Source organism: Podarcis melisellensis (genome assembly GCF_964234715.1).
Source record: "Podarcis melisellensis genome assembly, chromosome: 4".
NCBI classification, from domain to species: Eukaryota; Metazoa; Chordata; class Lepidosauria; order Squamata; family Lacertidae; genus Podarcis; species Podarcis melisellensis.
The window spans coordinates 98,048,722-98,070,540 of NC_138531.1; the positions used below are offsets into that span (position 1 = coordinate 98,048,722).

General features: G+C 46.1%; 1 protein-coding gene across 2 annotated transcripts; it reads right to left on the reverse strand.

Annotated features, from left to right (window-relative positions):
• Positions 1 to 2,732: 2,732 nt before the first annotated feature.
• On the reverse strand, positions 2,733 to 21,393 carry LOC309369285 (putative mitochondrial transporter UCP3). 2 transcript variants are annotated; one of them, XM_081910096.1, is made up of 8 exons: positions 21,197 to 21,393; positions 16,740 to 16,956; positions 14,479 to 14,683; positions 11,200 to 11,397; positions 10,462 to 10,563; positions 7,492 to 7,672; positions 5,050 to 5,533; positions 2,733 to 2,945 (listed from the first exon to the last, which is right to left on the reverse strand). In XM_081910096.1, the coding sequence occupies exons 2-7, from the start codon at positions 16,863 to 16,865 to the stop codon at positions 5,419 to 5,421; spliced, it is 927 nt and encodes a 308-aa protein (XP_081766222.1). In that variant the 5' UTR covers positions 16,866 to 16,956; positions 21,197 to 21,393; the 3' UTR covers positions 2,733 to 2,945; positions 5,050 to 5,418. The 2 variants fall into 2 exon arrangements, with proteins under 2 accessions (XP_081766222.1, XP_081766221.1); XM_081910095.1 differs by having other exon boundaries at positions 21,192 to 21,393.
• Positions 21,394 to 21,819: the final 426 nt, after the last annotated feature.

Below are 21,819 nucleotides of genomic sequence, written 5' to 3' on the forward strand. Positions count from 1 at the left end.
TGCTATCCTGAGTCAGCTCTCAGTCCAGTCACCTTCTAAACATGGAGGAGACACGGTGTGCCAATTTGTGTTTTGCCACAGGCGGCAAAATGTCCCGGGCCAGCTCTGCAAGGCCCCCCACCATTGCAAATAAGTTTGTGGGCTGTGCATTTTCGGGGTTTGGCTTCCGATCATCTGGGTCACCTGCGGTTGTTTTGGTGCCGGGTGATTGACAGGTGGGCAGGCCCCGCCGGCCGGATCCTGTCCCCTACTCCCACAGAAAGGTGTGCCAGCTTTTCTCTATATCTCTCTCCCCTCTCTTTTTCTGGCAAAGTTTCTGCATCTGATCTGACAAGGAGAAAGTTAATGGCCTGGAAAAGCTTTTAGTGCTAGTCGTCCAGCGCATTCTAGGAAGAACCAATGTTTCGGGAAGTTCTTGCTAAATGAGAAATGCTTTTCATTTCCTCCTACGTGCAAGGAGAGATCGTTGTCTTTCTCTTCCTTGCCTGCCTCCCCTCGAAATTCTAGCCTTTCACCTGGATAATTAAAAAGGCTATTAACAGTCTAGTGGTGTTTTTTTGTGTGTGTTCCTAAGAGTTATTCTATGGGTGTATATTAGGAGAAATTCTCATTACAATGCTGAAGTTTCATGAGGACTCCTCCCCCCCCCCCCCGATCTGGTGTGGAAATCTGGAGAACTGAATTTTAAAGGTGGAAAAATGAGAAATGGAGATACAGGCTGAATTCGACGTATATGTCCATCTCCATCTTTGGCCCTGGAGCTGGTAGGAATAAATCCTAGCCTAAATCCAATTATCTTCCTGATTAGCTCAGCAGGGCATTCCTTAAAAAAAGGCCTATGACGAAGGTGATGAACAAAATAGAATGACCCTTCTGTATTATGGCCATTAGAGGGTCAGGCGATTTTTTTTGGGGGGGTGGGGGAATAATGGGCAAGATTTGGGAAGCACTTCTAACTAGGACTGTGTTTCATTTCCTTCTGGAAGTTTGATTGCAGACTTCCTGCAGGTGCCCCAGGAAGCAGATATTATATAAAAACAAATAAATTCTATTTTAGAGCCCTTCTGAGATGCTGCTACGAAAAACACACAAGCGTAGTCTAAAATAAAGTATCGTCATGAGTTTAGCGGGGAGGAAGCAGCCTGTGTGTGAGGTTAAAACATAAGCCAGGCAAGCTTTCCAGTGTGGTGATTGCCTGGGTGATGGGCCATTGAAGAGAACAAAGATAAGGGGCTCTGTGCGAGACGCAGCTGGTATGGTTAGGCTTATTATTATTATTATTATTATAAAGGAAAACAGCAAACACAGTAAAACATCAAACATTAAAAACTTCCCTAAACAGGGCTGCCTTCAGATAATTGTCTATTTCCTTGACATCTGATGGGAGGGCATTCCACAGGGCAGGCGCCACCACCAAGAAGGCCCTCTGCCTGGTTCTCTGTAACTTCACTTCATAGAATAATAGAATCTTAAGAGTTGAAAGGGACCCCTGAGTGTCATCTAGTCCAACCCCCGGCGATGCCGGAATCTCAGCTAAAGCATCCATGACAGGTAGGCCCACCAATGTTTCATCTTCAGATTGTATATATGTGAGAGCCAGTGTGGTGTAGTGGTTAAGAGCAGTGGACTCGTAATCTGGGGAACCGGGTTTGCGTCTCTGCTCCTCCACATGCAGCTGCTGGGTTTGTTGTGGGGGAGGAAGGGAAAGGAGAATGTTAGCCGCTTGGAGACTCCTGAAGGGGAGTGAAAGGCGGGATATCAAATTCAAACTCTTCTTCTTCTTCTTCTTCTTCTAAATAAGCCACGTATTCTAAGGACACTGCAGTCTCAGCTGCGCCTCATTCCCAGAGACAACTTGAACTCTGAGTAAGCACTGAGAACTCCTGGAATCTCGCGTTGCTTGGAGACTGGAAACAATTATTGTTTCAAAATTATTATTAATATGCAAATCTGACCAATTAACCAGTGGATTAATCAACTAACTAACGCTTATATGATTAATCAGTGTGCAATCCTATACAGTCATACCTTGGTTTTCAAACAGCTTAGTTCACGAACGACTTGGAACGTGAACGTCACAAACCCGGAAGTAGGCGTTTCGGTTTGCAAGCTTTGCCCCGGAATCTGAATGTCTGGCGCAACTTCCGAATGGCTGCAGGACGCTCCTGTAGCCAATCGGAAGCTGCGCCTTGGTTTCCAAATGTTTCAGAAGTCAAACGGACTTCCGGAACGCATTCTGTTCGAAAACCAAGGTACGGCTGTACACAGTTACTCAGCCCTGTTTAACTCAATGTGGCTTACGTTTGAGTAGACATAGAGGAGAGAAATGTGAAGATTTCTATCATCAGGTGTCCCACAGAGCGTCTTTAGGTGTTAGTAGGGGATTTTTGATATTTTTTTCTGGGAATAGCAGACTTCCTACCTCCACCACCCAGATTACAATTGTTTCTGAAAGTCCCCACAGTGATAATAATAATAATAATAATAATAATAATAATAATAATAATAATACCATTTTGTCAACTGGAGTCACAAATCTGAGAAAAACAAACCCAGGCCACAACTATCCTACCCTTCCCCAGTTGGGGACCACATTGCTTTGAGAATCTGGGCATTGATGGAAGACAGAGATATCTTTTAATTATTTTGCATTCAGTCCCGGCTGGAGAATGTCAAATTGTGGGGCAGCTGCTGAATTAAATGAAGCTGATGTAGATCTGAAAGAGAAAGTTCTGCAAAATAGAAAAGAAAAGCTTTATTTGGGGTGGGGGAATGCTACAAAAATGGGAACATGGCAGAAGAGCGTTGATTTCCTCTTGAGTAGGGGGGTGGAGGGGAAATTGCTTCTTCTTCATCCAATCTGTATTTACAGCAGGAGTTCCATCTGCCAGCAGATTTTCCGTGGGTTCAGTAGGGCAGGCGCTTTTGTGTTGCAGAAGCCATCTCTAGGCAAAGGAGAAGGAAATTTAAGTTAGTACTGGGACAGAGGTTCTGCAGCAGTCTGCAAGCACAGATATCTCTTTAATGTTCCTACTCAGACAATAGCCTTGTCTGTTCTTGTCCAACCTGCTTCAGGCTGCAGAATGCCGGTAAAATGTTGTATTATCAGAAGCGTTTGCTGGTAGACTCTGATGGTGTTGCTGTCCCGTTTCCTGCAACCTATAGCCACTGTAGTTTTACTGGTCCACTTTTTCCTAGCCATCACCCGGAATTAAAACTCCCTTTAGCCACATTTTCCTCTAGGAGAGGAAAGTCTTCTTCCCGTCCTCATTTTTGCCTGCGACTCCTCCCTGTTCAGTGCCATAACGATTGCAAAAACAAGGTGTATTTGTACCACCTTAAAGACTAAAGGAGAGGGACGCGGGTGGCGCTGTGGGTTAAACCACAGAGCCTAGGACTTGCCGATCAAAAGGTCGGTGGTTCGAATCCCCACGATGGGGTGAGCTCCCGTTGCTCGGTCCCTGCTCCTGCTAACCTAGCAGTTCAAAAGCACACCAGTGGAAGTAGATAAATAGGTACCACTCTGGCGGGAAGGTAAACGGCGTGTGCTGCTCTGGTTCGCCAGAAGCGGCTTAGTCATGCTGGCCACATGACCTGGAAGCTGTACGCTGGCTTCCTCGGCCAATAAAGCGAGATGAGCGCCGCGACCCCAGAGTCATCTGCGATTGGACCTAACAATCAGGGGTACCTTTACCTTTTTAAAGACTAAAGGAGCTTCCAGACTGTTGCCATTTTCAGGTGAGATTCAGTCGCATGCCGGCAAATTTAGGTTGCACAATTATGGATGAGCGGGAGGTCTTGTGCAACAAACTTGCTTCTCCACAAGATCAAATTTTAGTGATAAGGAAAGAGATTGGGGGAGGAGGAATGCAATGGAAAGTGTGGGATAATGCTTGCTTTGATGCATCACCTAAGATCCCTACAAACAATTCAGAGCGAAGGCTCAAAAAAGAGCCAACATTGTCAAATTTCCTTGAGAATAAATCGGGACGAAGGTTCTGTAAACGAGGATGTCTGGAAGCGCCGTTATAAATGTATTATGGCTTAAGTCAGGTGTGGCTAACCTGGTGCTTCTAGATCTTTTAGACCAGAGTTTCCCAAACTTGGGGTCTCCAGCTGTTTTTGACTACAGTTCCCACCATCTCGGACCACTGGTCTTGCCAGCTAGGGATGATGGGAGTTGTAGTCCAAAAACAGCCAGAGACCCAAGTTTGGGCAACACAGTCTTAGATACAGTGGTAACCTTGGTTCTCAAACTTAATCTGTTCCAAAACCCAAACGTTCCAAAACCAAGGCACGCTTTCCCATAGAAAGTAATGCAAAATGGATTAATCCGTTCCAGACTTTTAAAAACAACCCCTGAAACAGCAATTTAACATGGATTTTACTATCTAACGAGACCATTGATCCATAAAATGAAAACAATAAGCAATGTACTGCAGTCACACAATCAATCAGTAGCTGAACTGGGTTCCACACAATCACAAAAAAACAAAACCAAAAAGAGCTGCAAAAACAAAAATGCAAAATAAATAGCAAAAACAGAGAGACCTCAGCGTAACACTCAAAACAAAAGTTTGGCACTCAAAATGGAAGCGTGGCACTCAAAACGGAGTACGTTTGGCTTCCGAAAATTGTTTGCAAACTGGAGCACTTACTTCTGGGTTTGCAGTGTTTGGGTTCTAAGGCGTTTGAGAACTGTATAGTGGTACCTCGGGTTACATACGCTTCAGGTTACATACGCTTCAGGTTACAGACTCTGCTAACCCAGAAATAGTGCTTCAGATTAAGAACTTTGCTTCAGGATGAGAACAGAAGGAGGCCCCATTAGCTAAAGTGGTGCTTCAGGTTAAGAACAGTTTCAGGTTAAGTGCGGACCTCCAGAACGAATTAAGGACTTAACCCAAGGTACCACTGTACGGGTAACATCACTGCTACTCTGTAGGTCTCTTTGCAGTAAGATTGAACTAATCACTTTTTTCCTTGTGGAATTAGGTCCTTCTCCCGAAAACAATGCAATGCTATTAATATTTCCCATTACATATTTACCTGTCAGTCAGAACCTTTGGACCAGGCCACGCGAGACCCCATTCAAATCCGGATAAACCTCCTGGGCAAAGAAGCATTAGAGTCTCACGGCAATCCTTTGCCGGGGTATCAGCGCCCAGACGTCACGGGCACATTTGTCCTTTTTAAAGCCTCCTTTTCTCAGCTTGAGTATTATGCGCCACGGAGCCACACAAGCCCATTTCGAAGCAATTAAAACCATTGCCGTTTGTGCCTTGCCGCCGCGACAAGAGTGTTTCCTAAAAGCTCCCCGGCCAAAGCTGTCTCTCTCGTGTTTTCCTCTCCCGTGTTTTCCTCTCGGGGAGACCTTGGCGCGCTCCACCTTCTCCTTTCCGCAGACGGCTTCCGGTTTCAGAAAGGGGATTCCCAGGTCACCTGGGCCAGAACCATCAGTCTTTTCAGCTGCTCAAAGGACACAAACATCACCACGTTCCAGGATCCCAGTCGCAGGAAGGAGGGTATGAAACTGAAGAGGACAGAGACACCCAGTTAGACATGGGCTGTTCTCCTCCCTTGAAAGACATAGGAAGAAGCTCCCATGAGCATTGTAGAGACCAGGGGTCGGGAACCTTAGGCCTGGGGGCCAAATCCAGCTCTGCAAGCTTCTGGCTATGTGGGGCTGCCTTTGAAGGTGACCTGGAATCTGCAACTAATCCAGAATGCAGTACACAGGATGAGACCCTACCTGCCCACAAACTGTCTCACAAGAGTGGTGCACGCTCTGGTTATCTCCTTCTTGGACTACTGCAATGCACTCTACATGGGGCTACCTTTGAAGGTGACTCGGAAACTACAACTAATCCAGAATGCGGCAGCTAGACTGGTGACTGGGAGCGGCTGCCAAGACCATATAACACTGGTTTTGAAAGACCTACATTGGCTCCCAGTACGTTTCTGAGCACAATTCAAAGTGTTGGTGCTGACCTTGAAAGCCCTAAACCAGGGCTTTAAAGGACCAGGTGCACAGCCTGGGAGTCATTTTGGACTCACCACTGTCCATGGAGGCGCAGGTCAATTCTGTGTCCACGGCAGCTGTCTACCAGCTCCATCTGGTACACAGGATGAGACCCTCCCTGCCCACAAACTGTCTCACAAGAGTGGTGCATGCTCTGGTTATCTCCTTCTTGGACTACTGCAATGCACTCTATGTGGGGCTACCTTTGAAGGTGACCCAGAAACTACAACTAATCCAGAATGCGGCAGCTAGACTGGTGACTGGGAGCGGCTGCTGAGACCACATAACACCAGTCCTGAAAGACCTACATTGGCTCTCAGTATGTTTCCAAGCACAATTCAAAGTGTGGGTGCTGACCTTGAAAGCCCTAAACGGCCTCAGCCCAGTAGACCTGAAGGAACGTCTCCACCCCCATCATTCAGCCCGGACACTGAGGTCCAGCTCCAAGGGTCTTCTGGTGGTTCCCTCCCTGTGAGAAGTGAGGTTACAGGGAACCAGGCAGAGGGCCTTCTTGGTAGTGGCGCCCGCCCTGTGGAACACCCGCCCGTCAAATGCCAGACAGACAACCGATTATACAACCTTCAGTAGATGCCTGACTGCAGTCCTGAATAGGGAAGTTTTTGTGTGTGATGTCCTATTGTGTTTTTACTGGTTTATGTTGGAAGCCACCCAGAGTGGCTGGGGCAACCCAGTCAGATGGGAATAATAATAATAATAATAATAATAATAATAATAATAATAGTCTTTTTGTTAATTGCTGCATTTTGAAACTTTGCTTTATGATTTTATTCTGTTTTAATATATATATATATATAGTTTAAATTGTACAGTCATACCTCAGGTCAGGTTGCGTTTTTTTGGGTTACGGACCGCTGAAACCCAGAAGTACCGGAATGGGTTACTTCTGGGTTTGGGCAGTTGCGCATGCGCAGAAATGCCAAATTGCAACCCGCGCATGCGCAGACATGAAGACATGGGTTGCGAACACTGCGGGTTGCAAACGTGCATCCCTCATGGATCACATTAGCAACCCGAGCGTCCGCTGTATACTGCTTTTAGGCCAATTTAAAACGTGGCATAAAAATGCGTTTAAGATAAGGAAACCTATACCAAAAAAGCATAGATGATGGCAATAATAATAATAATAATAATAATAATAATAATTTGTATTATTTATACCCCGCTCATCTGGCTGGGTTTCCGCAGCCACTCTGGGCAAGTCCCAACAGAATATTGAAAACATTAAAAACTTCCCTAAACAGGGTTGCCTTCAGATGTCTTCTAAAAGTCAGATAGTTGCTTATTTCCTTGACATCTGATGGGAGGGTGTTCCACAGGAAGGGAGCCACCACCAAGAAGGCCCTCTGCCTGGTAGTGAACTGCTCTGGGATCTTTGGGTAGAGGGCGGTCTACAGATCTAATTAATAATAAAAAGAACAGAAGGGGGTGTTTCGGATGTTATTGCTTACCCTTTGTAAAAAGCCGTAGGTCCCTCTTTCACCACCATGGTGAACATACAGTTCAGAGCATTCTTGTACTGTCCTGGGATGGAGTTCATGTATCTCGTTTTGACCACATCCACGGGAGATGCCACAATGGTGGCGCAGAATCCGGCCCCAAAGGCGGCGACAAAATGGCAGGGGAAATTGTCTGTTGGCAGCAGGGAACAGAATCGAGATGGTTCAGGTTTGGAACAGCCCCCAAACTGGGAGCCTCCTTCCTTAGAAAGCCGCTCCAGAAGCTACCTTTTGAGGGTTGGGCGCCAAGGCCAAAGGCTGGTTGAATGATCTAGGCTTCTGAGGTAGTTTGGTGCAGCGGTTATATTGTCTGATGAAGGACACCGGGAGACTTGGGTTCAAATCCCACCCTGCAGCCATGACACACACTTGGTAACCCTGAGTTTCTCTCTCTCAGTCTAATTTGCCACACATCATAAAAGAGGGGCACCATGCATGGTCAGAGGTGAGAAACAGGAATTGCAAATGCTAATTTATATGTCTGGATAATAGAATCATATAATAGATCACTGCAGATGGTGACAGGAGTCACGAAATTAAAAGACGCCTGCTTCTTGGGAGAAAAGCAATGACAAACGTTGTTGTTGTTTAGTCGTTTAGTTGTGTCCGACTCTTCGTGACACCTGGACCAGAGCACGCCAGGCCCTCCTGTCTTCCACTGCCTCCCACAGTTTGGTCAAACTCATGTTTGTAGCTTCGAGAACACTGTCCCACCATCTTGTCCTCTGTCGTCCCCTTCTCCTTGTGCCCTCCATCTTTCCCAACATCAGGGTCTTTTCCAGGGAGTCTTATCTTCTCATGAGGTGGCCAAAGTATGGGCGCCTCAGCTTCAGGATCTGTCCTTCCAGTGAGCACTCAGGGCTGATTTCCTTCAGAATGGAGAGGTTTGATCTTCTTGCAGTCCATGGGACTCTCAAGAGTCTCCTCCAGCACCAGAATTCAAAAGCATCAATTCTTTGGCGATCAGCCTTCTTTATGGTCCAACTCTCACTTTCATACATCACTACTGGGAAAACCATAGCTTTAACTAGATGGGCCTTTGATGGCAAGGTGATGTCTCTGACAAACCAAGACAGCTTCTTAAAAAGCAGAGACATCACCTTGCCAACAAAGGTCCCTGATGTTGGGAAAGATGGAGGGCACAAGGAGAAGAGGACAAAACAGAAGACGAGATGGTTGGACAGTGTTCTCGAAGCAGCCAGCATGAGTTTGACCAAACTGCGGGAGGCAGTGGAAGACAGGAGTGCCTGGCGTGCTCTGGCCCATGGGGTGACGAAGAGTCGGACACGACTAAACGACTAAACAACAACAATAGAATCATAGAATCATTGGGTTGGACAGGACCCTGGAGGTCATCTAATCTAATCCCCTGCAATGCTATCTTTCGCCCAATGTGGGTCTCGAACCCAGACAGCCTGGCTGAGGGTCAGAGATGAGGATGAGAGCTTTAGGCCGGCAACATCTGTTGGGTTGGGAACAGGTTCTGACTTAGCTGCTCCTTTCGTGTGACGCGGCAAGTCCTTTTTTTCACCAGTTGCCAGCCAATAAAATGCTGGGGAGCTCAAAACGTGTCTGAGAGCGATGGCCAGAGTGATGGTCAGTGATAGACTAGTCTTGGATATGGAGGTTTCATTAAGCTGACGGAGGTAACGTCCTGACAGCTTGTACCGCGGAGCGGCTGAGAGAATGAGCTGCCAAACTGCTGGGCTATATGCCAAAATGGCAAAATTAACTGCGAGACTTAGGAACCAAGAAGATAAGGACTTTAAAAAAGAATGGGGAAATTTTGTAATGTACCCAAGGGATTATTGGAATCAAAACGTTAGCTGGACTCTAAGAATCACTTGTAAAGCAGTTTATTGTTAAGCTAGATAAATGGGAATTGTGGAGAATGTATTGATATGTAGTATAATACTAATACTTAAAGAAGGATAGAACTTTCTTCATGTATGCTACGACAGCAGCAAGAATACTTATTGCAAAGTACTGGAAGACACAAGATTTACCTACTCGGGAAAAATGGCAGATGAAGCTGATGGACTGGACTACATGGAGTTGGCGGAAATGACCGGCAGAATTCGAGACCAGGGAGAAGAGTTGGTGGAAGAAGATTGGAACAAAATTTAGGTATATTTGGAGAAGCATTGTAAAATTAATGAATGTTAGAAGGTTGTTGGAAAGAAATTAATCAGCTTTAGTAGAAATGTTATTAAGAATTAAGTAAGAATAGATTGACTATAGGTAAAGGCGTAAAATTTGAAGTTAAACTGTGTTAAGATGAATTATGGAACTAGATTAGAGAAAGAGGGAAAGAACTTGCTGACAACTAATAGAACTGGAATACAAAGAGGGAGGTGTGAGGAAGTCAAGGAAATAAGTAAATGAAAGTTAAGGTTATGAAAATAGGGGTCTTTTCTTTTCCTTTTTTAATGTTTTTGTTTTAAAAATGTTTTTCTTTTTTCTTTAGTACTTTTTCTTTTTTCCTTTTTATTGTAATTCTTTATTGCTTGTTTTTCTCTTTTCTGTATTTGTTAAACTTGATTTTATATATATATATATATATATATATATATATATATATATATATATATATGTGTGTGTGTGTGTGTGTGTGTGTGTGTGTGTGTATATATAATACTAATACTAATAATAATAGAAGGATCCCTGGAAGGGAGGGGGGAAGTAATGAGATTCAGAGAATCTCATGAAATGAGTATATAAATGTTGTTGATATAAAGTTGTATCTGTAAAAAGCAATAAAAATATTTCAGGCGGAAAAGGAGAGAGACTGAGCCGCCATTTTGAATCCCGCCTCCTTCATTGGCTGGAAACTCCATAATCTTTAAGACCGCAAGTTAGGTAACTGGAGCAGACCTAGATCTGAGGCCTAGATTTCCAGCATCTGGGGAGAGGCTTCCTTACCTGTCATCAGGCGATATCTCAGCAGCGTTTCCTTGATGAGGTCATAGGTTACCATCTCCCCACAGTTCACGATAGAGTTTCGGATGATGTTTGGCAGGGTCCCTGTAGTGGGCGGAAGCAAAGGGTTGGTGTGGGTGTAGAGATTGTGGATTGTGATCTCCTGGCTGGATCCCAGGAGCTGACCAGGAGGTCTTGGTGGCTAGAATTATCTGTTTCCACGACTGTAGTTCAATAAATGTTCTTGCTGTTATCGCTGCGTCTTGCCTCATGGGAACCCACCTACTCTTCAGAGAGATTTTTAGGCTCTGATTTTTAAATCGCTTGAACCAATTATAATTTTGCATTTTCATTCTGCGGCATCTGACACCCGCACCCTGGGACCTTAGGGTGAGAGGCAGGTAGGAAATAAAATCACCGTATATTTTGCTCTATAAGACGCACCAGATCATAAGACGCACCTAGTTTTTGGAGGAAGAAAACAAGAAAAAAAATATTCTGAATCCCAGAAGGCAGAACAGCAAGAGGGATCGCTGCGCAGCGAAAGCAGCAATCCCTCTTGCTGTTCTGGCTTCTGGGATAGCTGCGCAGCCTGCATTCGCTCCATAAGATGCACCCATATTTCCCCTTACTTTTTAGGAGGGAAAAAGTGAGTCTTAAAGAGCAAAAAATACGGTAATAAATAGGGCAATCATAATAAATATCATGCAAAAAGGGAATGAATGGCGGAAGACAACGCACCTTTCCAGAGTCCTCGGACCCCTTCCTCCCTGGCGATGGTCCTGTAGGCGTCCACAGTCCCATTGTACTTCTTTGGTCCACCAACCAACCTGATGTGCGCTTGGAAGCGGACCTTAACCACGTCCGTGGGCTGGGCGCAGGTGACGGCCATGGCTCCGGTGGTGCAACCGGCGAGTAAGCGGGTGGGGATGCTGGCACCTAAGAGAGAGAAAGAGGTGGAAGATAAAGTCCCTACCAGAGAAGAAGGGGAAACCAAGTTGGACTATGCCAAAATGGCAAAACCGACTGGAAAGCTCAGGAACCAGGAAGACCAAAACTTTAATAAGGAATGGGGGAAAATATATATACGATACGATATCTTTATTGTCATTGTCCCATGCAGAACAATGAAATTGAAAAACTACATAAAACTACATAAAACTACATAAAACTACTATAAAACTACATAAAAACTACATAAAACTACTATAAAACTACATAAAACATTCAAAAACCCCTAAAAACTCTGAAACCCCGTTTTAAAATACACTATACTATAGAGACCCCTTATGCTGCATTTAGAACCAGAAATGCATTTGCATAGAAACTGTTTCTCAGGCGGCTAGTCCTGGTCTTTATAACCCTGGACCTTCTTCCAGAAGGCAGAAGCTGAAAGAGATAATTTCCGGGGTGCGCACTATCCTGCACTATCTCTGCAGCTTTCTTATGGCACCTGGAAGCGTAGATTTGATCCAAGGTGGGAAGAGTGCACCCAATTATTCTCTCCGCAGTCTTTGCAACCCTGGACAGCATTGTTTTTTCCCTGACTGTGCAGCTCCCAAACCACACACACAGACCATAGCTTAATACGCTCTCCACAGTGCAATGGTAAATTTTTTTCGGAGGATTCTCAGAAAATATAACCTCTGCCTTAAAGACTATTGCAAGCAGCTGAAAACATTAGCAGGACTATAATAACACTTGTAACGTAACGAGAAATATGGTATAAGGGAGTTAATTTGTTTTTTGGGGGGGTAATTATTGAAAAAAGATGCAATAGAAAAGGTTTAACCTCAGAACCTATGGGGGAGAAGTTCAGAGATTTGGAGGAATCTTTAAACTGTGGCTATGTTGTGGTGCGATTATAATTTTAAATATGTAAAACCAAACAAAACTAATTTTTAAAAAGAGAGTGAGAGAGCGAGGCAGACAGAGAGACAGAGGCTGTTTTTGTCATTATAATGGATTGCTATCCTTGTTCCATCTCTTCCCCCAGTTATACAATTTGGGCTGTGTTCACCAGGCAGTTTATTTCATTTCCCTGATTATGTTTCCCTAGCTGTTAACTGCCATGTTTATTCTATTTATTTGTTATCCTTGTTTATTCTACCTCCCATCCCACCTTTTTTACTCCAACTGGATCATTCCCGTCCCGGAATAATACCTTGTCTTGCCCAGCTGGGCTTTGTCAGCCGTGCATACTCTAAATAATATAGATAAACACAAAATATAGTATGTAGATCCATTGTTCAAGATGCGTGTTATGTGTTTTATTTCCTAATTTGTTTTAAAAAACTACATTATTATGTTTATCTGTATTATTTAGAGTATGCATGGCTGACGAAGCCCAGCAGGGTGAAACAAGGTATTATTCCGGGAACCCTTGTCTTAAGTTCCTTCGTCTGATACCTGCATACAGCAACTATATTTTGCAAAGGCAGATGTGAAGATCTTTCGTATCTTTCATCTGATACCTGCATACAACAACTATACTTTGCAAAGGCAGATGTGGAACATTACAAGGAACAAGTTTATTTTCTGCAGGTACTGCTTCTTAAAGTTGTCGCGTCTGACACATGTATTCGTAAAGACATACGTGGAACATTACACATATAAGAATATTTGTATTTCCTGTTCAAAATGTTGGTCTTTACTTGCTTCTACTTAATTTGATAATGTGAAAAGAGGTATGTTTATATGATGTTGTCAGGGGCTCAGGAGCAGAGGCACAGGAGAGGGAGGAAATGGAGAGCGAGGGGGAGGAATCCGAGGGGAGCGTAAGCGATGACAGTGGTCCGAGGGATTCCCTGAGTCTCTCCAGCGAATCGGAAGATTCACAGAAGGGGGCGCCTATGGCCAGGGCAAGGGGGGTGCCAAGGGGGATACCCCAGAAGGAAGGGGCCAGAGGGGACTCCCAGAGCAGCAGTTGGAAATCAGGACCAGCTTCCCCACCAGAGCGCAGTGGGGGGGAGGAGTCCCAGGTATCGGGACCAGGGTGTTCACCACCAGCGAGAGGAGATGAGTCAGGATGGACCACGCCTCCATCGGAGAGCGCGGAAACGGTCAAGAGGAAGGTTGGCGGCTGGGCGTGCGCGCCAAGTTCAAATGTACAGGCGAGCGGCACAGCAGGTAGCCCGGATAGGGAGCCAGGTCCTAAAGCCCGCCGGAAGGAGGGACAAGAGTCAGGGGGGGTCAGCGTCAGAAGAGTCCAGAAAGGAGGAGACCCCGGGGGGCAGAAGGACCCAGAGGAGGAAAGAACAACGGAAGGGGTGGAGTAAGGCCAGGGTCTTAAACTGGTGTACAGGGGGCGGAGACTCAGACGGAGCTTCGCTGGTCTAGGTTCTAGACGTAGAGATGCATGCTGCGGCTTGTAAATGGAAACTGAACTTCAATAAAGACTTTTGTACATTACTACCGGCTAGCGTTGGTCCTTTGTGAACTGGGACCTGGAGGCAGCTCTGACAGATGTATAAATAATTCATATAGTTAAACACAGCTTGTTGCATTGTGGGTATATTTGTTAGTTGAATTTACATAACTATAGGTTTGATAGTGTAGCGTAGGATGACAGGCCGATGTTCTGTCAATGGGATAGCTCATGATGATGATGAGGATGATAATGATAATAATTTATTATTTATACCCCACCCATCTGCCTGGTCCCCCCCAGCCACTCTGGGCGGCTTCCAACAAAACACTAAAATACAATAACCTATTAAGCATTAAAAGCTTCCCTGAACAGGGCTGCCTTCAGATGTCTTCTAAAAGTCAGGTAGTTGTTTATTTGCTGGACAACTGATGGGAGGACGTTCCACAGGGTGGGTGCCACTACCGAGAAGGCCCTCTGCCTGGTTCCCTGTAACTTGTCTTCTCGCAGTGAGGGAACCACCAGAAGGCCCTCAGCGCTGGACCTCAGGGTCCGGGCTCAACGATGGGGGTGGAGACGCTTGGAAGCCTGCCGTGTTACCGAATGAGACCCCCGCCAGAGCTTGGGGCCTCCAAAGGCAGTGGAGAACTTACTGTCGGACCCCTTGGGGGTGTAGAACTGCTTCACCGAGTCATACAGGCCGATCCGGATGGATGCAAAGCTCATCTGGCGCTGGAGGCCGGCCACCAAGCCGTTGTAGAGACTCTTTGGCCCCTCCGTCTTCACCATGGTAGTGATGGTGCCCAACGCCCCTTTGTATTTCTTCGTTGTCCTGGAAGCCTTGCATTCCCCCTGGATCTGAAAGGAGAAGTTGACGAGAAATCAACCACTCATCACACGGCACAGCTCCGTTTTGTAGCAGACTGAGTCTGCATTCAGCAAGTGACATCCTCTATGATACACTGGGCAGTAGATATTGGTCAAAATACAGTGGTACCTCGGGTTACATACGCTTCAGGTTACAGACGCCGCTAACCCAGAAATAGTACCTCGGGTTAAGAACTTTGCGTCAGGATGAGAACAGAAATCGGGCTCCGGTGGTGCGACAGCAGCAGGAGGCCCCATTAGCTAAAGTGGTGCTTCAGGTTAAGAACAGTTTCAGGTTAAGAACAGACCTCCAGAACGAATAAAGTACTTAACCCGAGGTACCACTGTATGGTCATGGAAAAAACCCGGGTCAAACACATGTTGGAAATGTGAAGAAAAAGAAGGGACTTTTTAGCATATGTGGTGGGAATGTACAGAAGTTAAAAAATTTTGGGAAGTGATATATAATGAATTGGAAAAAAAATGTTTAAAATGACATTTGTAAAGAAAAAAGAAGCATTTCTGTTAGGGATTGTAGGACAAGACCTGCTAAGAAAAACAAAGAACTTATTTATGTATGCTACAACAGTGGCAAGAGTCTTGATAGCACAAGGATGGAAGAATGAGGAAATCCCAACGAAAGAACAGTGGCAAGAAAAATTGATGAGTTATGCAGAACTGGCTAAATTGACATACAAACTGCGGGACAAGGACAACTGTGACTTTAAGGAAGAATGGGAGCTTTTTACAATTTACCTAAAAAGACAACAAAATGAATTGGACTCCTTGGCAGGTTTTGAATAAAAATACACAAATTTATTGGTTGATAACATGGTAGATAGACAATGTAAGGATATGTATAATTTTATAACATGCAGAGAATAATATGTGCTGAGAAATCAGAGAGAGGAGCTGAGGGAGGGAGGGAGGGTTTGGAGGGGGGTGGGAAAAAAGGGGGGAAAATAATGAATACGATATGTTTTGATAATTTGTTATGTTGAAATTGTTAATAAAAAATATAGACATGAAAGCATGGGAACGATTGTGGAATATGGATATATTTACAGCATGCTATGGTCTAAGGGAAAATTACATGAAAATTATCGTTGGTATCTAACACTGAGTAAATTGGCAAAAATGTATAAATCTACCGTAAATCAAACAAGTGTTGGAAATGTAAAGAGAAAGAAGGTTCTTTTTATCATATGTGGTGGTCTTGTAGTGAGGTTCAAGCTTACTGGGAAATGATATATAATGAATTGAAAAGGATGTTCAAAATAACTTTTGTAAAAAAACAACAGAAGCTTTTCTTTTGGGGATTATAGGGACAGAACTACCTAAATTGTATAGAAATTTATTCATGTCTGCCACAACAGCGGCAAGAATGCTACTTGCCCAAAAGTGGAAAGAAGTCCCAGCAAAGGATGAATGGATACAAAATCACATGGAATATGCAGAAATGGCGAAACTTACTGGAAGGATAAGAAACCAAGATAATAAACATTTTATAAAAGAATAGGAATGGTTTATTGAATATTTAAAGATAAATTGTAAACAGATAAAAACACTGGCAGGATTACTGTAATAACCTGCAGTTTCATAAGACTATATATTTAAAGTAGATGAATAAATGAGCAAATTAAGTTAATCCAGATATGCAGAAGATATTTTAAAAGTAAATTTAAGGAACCGCAGAAAGAGCGGGAAGGAAGTGAAGTCTTAAAATGTCCAAATGATTGTAAAATCAATGAAATGTATATATCTGAATAAATAATTTTTTAAAAAAGTCTGCATTCATACCACTTTAAGCACTGAGAGTGCTACTTGCTTGTGCTCATATTCCACCTTTTCCCTCAAGGAGGTCAAGCTGGCACACATAGTTCTCCTTCTCCTCATTTAATCCCAACAAAAACAACCCTGCGAGGTTGGACTGAGAGGCAGAGACTGGCTCCCATGGTCACCCAGCGAGTTTCATTATGGCTGATTGGGGGATTCGAACCCTGGTCTCGCTGGTCCGAGTTCGGCACCCTAACCCAGCGGTTCTCACCTGCAGCCTGACTTTGGCCGTGTCCAAAGGGAAGGTGAAGAGGTCAGCAATGCAGGCGGCTGTCCCAGCGCTGAGAAACTTGACGGTCGCTGAGGGGGGGATGTCTGTGGGCTTCAAGCCGACCATCGTGCCACTGTTGACGGAGGCGTTTCAGCCCCGGAAGATGTCCGCCAACACCGAGAAGGAGGCTTTGATGTCCTTGGCAATATAGATGAGCCTGGGGAGGGGAAATAAATTTTCAAAATTCCTGTCCTTTCTCACGGTCCTGTCCAATTCATAACTTTGAAAGCCCTAAACCAGGCATAGGCAAACTCGGCCCTCCAGATGTTTTGGGACTACAACTCCCATCATCCTTAGCTAACAGGGCAAGTGGTCAGGGATGATGGGAGTTGTAGTCCCAAAATATCTGGAGGGCCGAGTTTGCCTGTGCCTGCCCTAAATGGCCTTGGCCCAGTATACCTGAAGGAGCATCTCCACTCTCATTGTTCTGCCCGGACACTGAGGTCCAGCTCCGAGGGCCTTCTGGCGGTTCCCTCCCTGCAAGAAGTAAGGTTACAGGGAAGCAGGCACAGGGCCTTCTCGGTGGTGGCCCCCACCCTGTGGAGCGCCCTCCCATCAGATGTCAAGGAAATAAACAACTACCTGACTTTTGGAAGACATCTGAAGGCAGCACTGTTTAGGGAAGTTTTTAATGTCTGGTGTTTTATTGTGTTTTTAATATTCTGTTATGGGACGCGGGTGGTGCAGTGGGTTAAACCACAGAGCCTAGGACTTGCCGATCAGAAGGTCGGCGGTTCGAATCCCCACGACGGGGTGAGTTCCCGTTGCTCGGTCCCTGCTCCTGCCAACCTAGCAGTTCGAAAGCATGTCAAAGTGCAAGTAGATAAATAGGTACCGCTCCGGCGGGAAGGTAAACGGTGTTTCCAGGCGCTGCTCTTATTCGCCAGAAGTGGCTTAGTCATGCTGGCCACATGACCTGGAAGCTGTACTCGGCCTCTAAAGCAAGATGAGTGCCGCAACCCCAGAGTCAGCCATGACTGGACCTAAGAGTCAGGGGTCCCTTTAATATTTAATATTCTGTTGAGAGCCAGCCAGAGTGGCTGGGGAAACCCAGCCAGATGGGTGTGGTATAAATAAATAAATCATCATCATCATCATCATCATCATCACTGAATGGATAACAGTCCACATGTATTGAGAGCCTAAGAAGTGACTCCTGGATCTGCAAAATGGCCAGTCTAGACCACAATCCTGTTCTCACAGTAGCCAACAGGGAACCCATAAGCAAGATTCGAACACAAGACGCGTCTCCCCTTCTGTGGTTTCCACCAACTGGGGTCCAGACGTATTACTGCTTCCAGCTGTGGAGGCAGAGCAGAGCTACTGTGACCAGTAGCCATTGAAAGTCCTCTCTCCTCCATGAATTTGTCTCTAGGATTTTGCTTATCACTGCTTCCTGTGACAGCGAGTTCCCCAGTTATCTATCAGGCTTGTTGGTAGACCTGATATCAACAACATTGTGATGGCCTGGGATTCGGACTCGGAGGCTGAACCTGAGGAATCCCAGCCTGCACAGGAGTCCCCGCCTCCAGAACCAGCTGAGCCGGGGCTGGGGTCTGAGCCTGAAGGGTCCTCACCTGTGCTGGATCCTCAGGTGCAGGCACCAGGTGAGTCTGCTCTGGCTCCTGAGGGGATGGAGGCCCCATTGCCTACAGGTGCTCCACTCTCAGCCCCGTCAGAGGAAGCTGAGGTTGCCTCTGGGTCCAGTAACCCTCCAGCCTCTCCTGAGCTGCAGAGGCTCAGGGCAGAGAGGCGGAAGGAACTAAGTTCCCGCAGGAGGAGCGCTCGCCTCCAGGCCAGGAGAGGCGAGTCACCTGAGGATCGGGACAGATAAAAGCCGGCCAGCCCCAGTCCCAGGTTGCAGAAGCAACATTGTTGGTAGCCTGTTCCTGCTGGCACCCTGTCCTGCTCTTCTGCCAGAGTTCCTGACCCCACCCAACTCCCTGCCTTGGACCCAGCTTCAGCTTTGATCGGTTGCCTCCATACGGCACCCTTGATCTCGGACTGGACTTGGACCTTGCCACACGGTTAGCCCTCAGGACCAGCACAAACATAAAACTAAAACCAAAACAGACACCAGTAGACCACTGTGGGGTGTATACTCTTCCTTGCCTGTGTAGGCCTGGCAGAATAGAAAAGTTTCCTGCAGGCATTTTAAAGTTGACACAGGAGGTGCCTGCTGAATCTCTAGTGGCAGTGTGTTCCACAGGACTGGGTCAATCGCCCAATATACCAGAATACCTGAAGGAGCGTCTCCACCCCATCGTTCAACCCGGACACTGAGGTCCAGCTTCTGGTGGTTCCCTCCCTGCGAGAAGTGAGGTTACAGGGAAGCAGGCAGAGGGCCTTCTCGGTGGTGGCGCCCTCCCTACAGATCTCAAGGAGATAAAGAACTACACAACCTTTTGAAGACATCTGAAGGTAGCCCTGTTGAGTGGATGCTGGGGTTGCGAATGTGATCTGTGCGGGAAGCACATTGGCAACCCACAGCACCGTGTGTGCGCATGCATGGGTTGAGATTTGGTGTTTCTGTGCATGCGCAAAGCACGATTTAGCGTTTATTGCGCATGTGCAAGCACCGAAACCTGGAAGTAACCAGTTCCAGTACTTCTGGGTTCGCCACAGTGCGCAACCCGAGGTATGACTGTATTGAGAAGTTTTTAGTGTTTGCCGTTTTAGTATAGTATGTTTTATATGTGCTGGAAGCTGCCAAGAGTGGCTGGGGAAACCCAGCCTGGTGGGTGGGGTATAAAGAATAAAATTATGATTATTATCATTGCCTTACGACAATGTGTTATTTTATTGTTGGAAAGAGGAAGAAAGGAAGAAGGAGAACAAGGAGGATGGGAAGAATTGTTATGACAAAATGTGCTTCTCACAATGCCAAATCATTTAATCTCTGGGCAAGGTGGAACTTGTAGGGTGACGGGAAACAACAGAAACTAGCCTGAGCTTGAGGGCCAGTAATTTAAGCCAGCAATTATTTGCATGAAGATTCCTGGAACGTACCTGAGAATTAAGACCGCTTGCCAAGACTGGGAAATGAAATATTTTGCCAGTTCTGAGTGCTAAGAGAATTTCGGAGAGAAACAAATTGGATGTTGCCGATGGCAACAAGAGTTGGGGGTCGTTTTAGGGGGAATTAACAGTGTTAGTTGCGTGAAGCTGGTGCTTGCCCAAAGGTTTGCTTCTCAACGCTCCCACTTCATAGCTGCTTAGCACATGTTGCAAAAAAGCGAATTATGACAAACTTAAAGAAATGTCTGTTGGTGGTTGGAGGATGGATGGCAGCTAACAGATTGAGGTTGAATCCTGACAAGACAGAAATACTGTTTTTGGGGGACAGGAGGTTGGCGGGTAGGGGGGACTCCCTGGTCCTGAATGGGGTAACTGTGCCCCTGAAGGACCAGGTGCGCAGCCTGGGAGTCATTTTGGACTCACAGCTGTCCATGGAGGCGCAGGTTAATTCTGGGTCCAGGGCAGCTGTTTACCAGCTCCATCTGGTACGCAGGATGAGACCCTATCTGCCCGTGGACTGTCTCACCAGAGTGGTGCATGCTCTGGTTATCTCCCCCTTGGACTACTGCAATGCGCTCTATGTGGGGCTACCTTTGAAGGTGACTCAGAAACTACAACTAATCCAGAATGCGGCAGCTAGACTGGTGACTGGGAGCGGCTGCCAAAACACCGGTCCTGAAAGATCTTCATTGGCTCCCAATACGTTTCCGAGCACACTTCAAAGTGTTGGTGCTGACCTTTAAAGCCCTAAACGGCCTCGGTCCAGTATACCTGAAGGAGCGTCTCCACCTCCATTGTTCTGCCCGGACACTGAGGTCCAGCTCCGAGGGCCTTCTGGCAGTTCCCTCCCTGCGAGGAGTGAGGTTACAGGGAACCAGGCAGAGGGCCTTCTTGGTGGTGGCGCCTGCCCTGTGGAACGCCCTCCCATCAAGGAAATAAACAACTGTTTTACTTTTAAAAGACAACTGAAGGCGGCCCTGTTTAGGGAAGTTTTTAATGTCTGACTCTGTATTGTTTGGTTGGAAGCCGCCCAGAGTGGCTGGGGAAACCCAGCCAGATGGGAGGGGTATAAGTAATATATTATAATAATTATCTGACGGGTGGGTGTTCCACAGGGCAGGTGCCACTACTGAGAAGACCCTCTACCTGGTTCCCTGTAACTTTGCTTCTTGCAAAGAAGACCTTTCAATCCAACCAGTGCTGTTTTTCTAGAAAAAGAGGTGCTGGAATTCACTACGAACGCCTCCTTTGCTCTTAGAATGGCAATGGCCCCAAACAGAGAGGTGCCGGAACCAAGTCCTGGCTGAACAAAAAGCCCTGAATGTGGCCAACCAACTCCATGCAAGCAAAAAAAAAACCCCAGAAAAAAAACACCTTACTTGGCCCCAGATGTTTTCTGCTTGAATCCCTTGCGGTCTGATCCGTAGACGTTCCTGCCAAAAGGCGGTGATGTGAATTTTGCAGAGAAAAGTATTACTAAATCAGGGGGTTGGATTGACAGCCTAGGAATCGCAGCAGCAGTGAAAGTTACGTTCAGCTCAACCACCCGCTGCTCACGAAGCTACTCTGTTCGGCATCTTCTCATTGAGACTCTCATTTATAAGGTTTGCCGCGGTTGGCATTTCGGCAGGGAGCAGACGGGTGAAAACAGAGATCGGGTCTCCTCGGGGTCAGTCAGTTCAAGAAGAGCACATGCCCCAGTCGCCGTGTCCTCATGTGAATTAAAATAGAAACGGGCGACTTCTGTTTGGTAATATCCCTGGTGGTGGTGGGGTGTACTATTTGTGGTAAAAGCTAAAGGGACCCCTGACCATTAGGTCCAGTTGTGGCCGACTCTGGGGTTGCGGCGCTCATCTCACTTTATTGGCCGAGGGAGCTGGCGTACAGCTTCCATGTCATGTGGCCAGCATGACTAAGCCACTTCTGGCAAACCAGAGCAGCGCACGGAAACGCCGTTTACCTTTCCGCTGGAGTGGTACCCATTTATCTACTTGCACTTTGA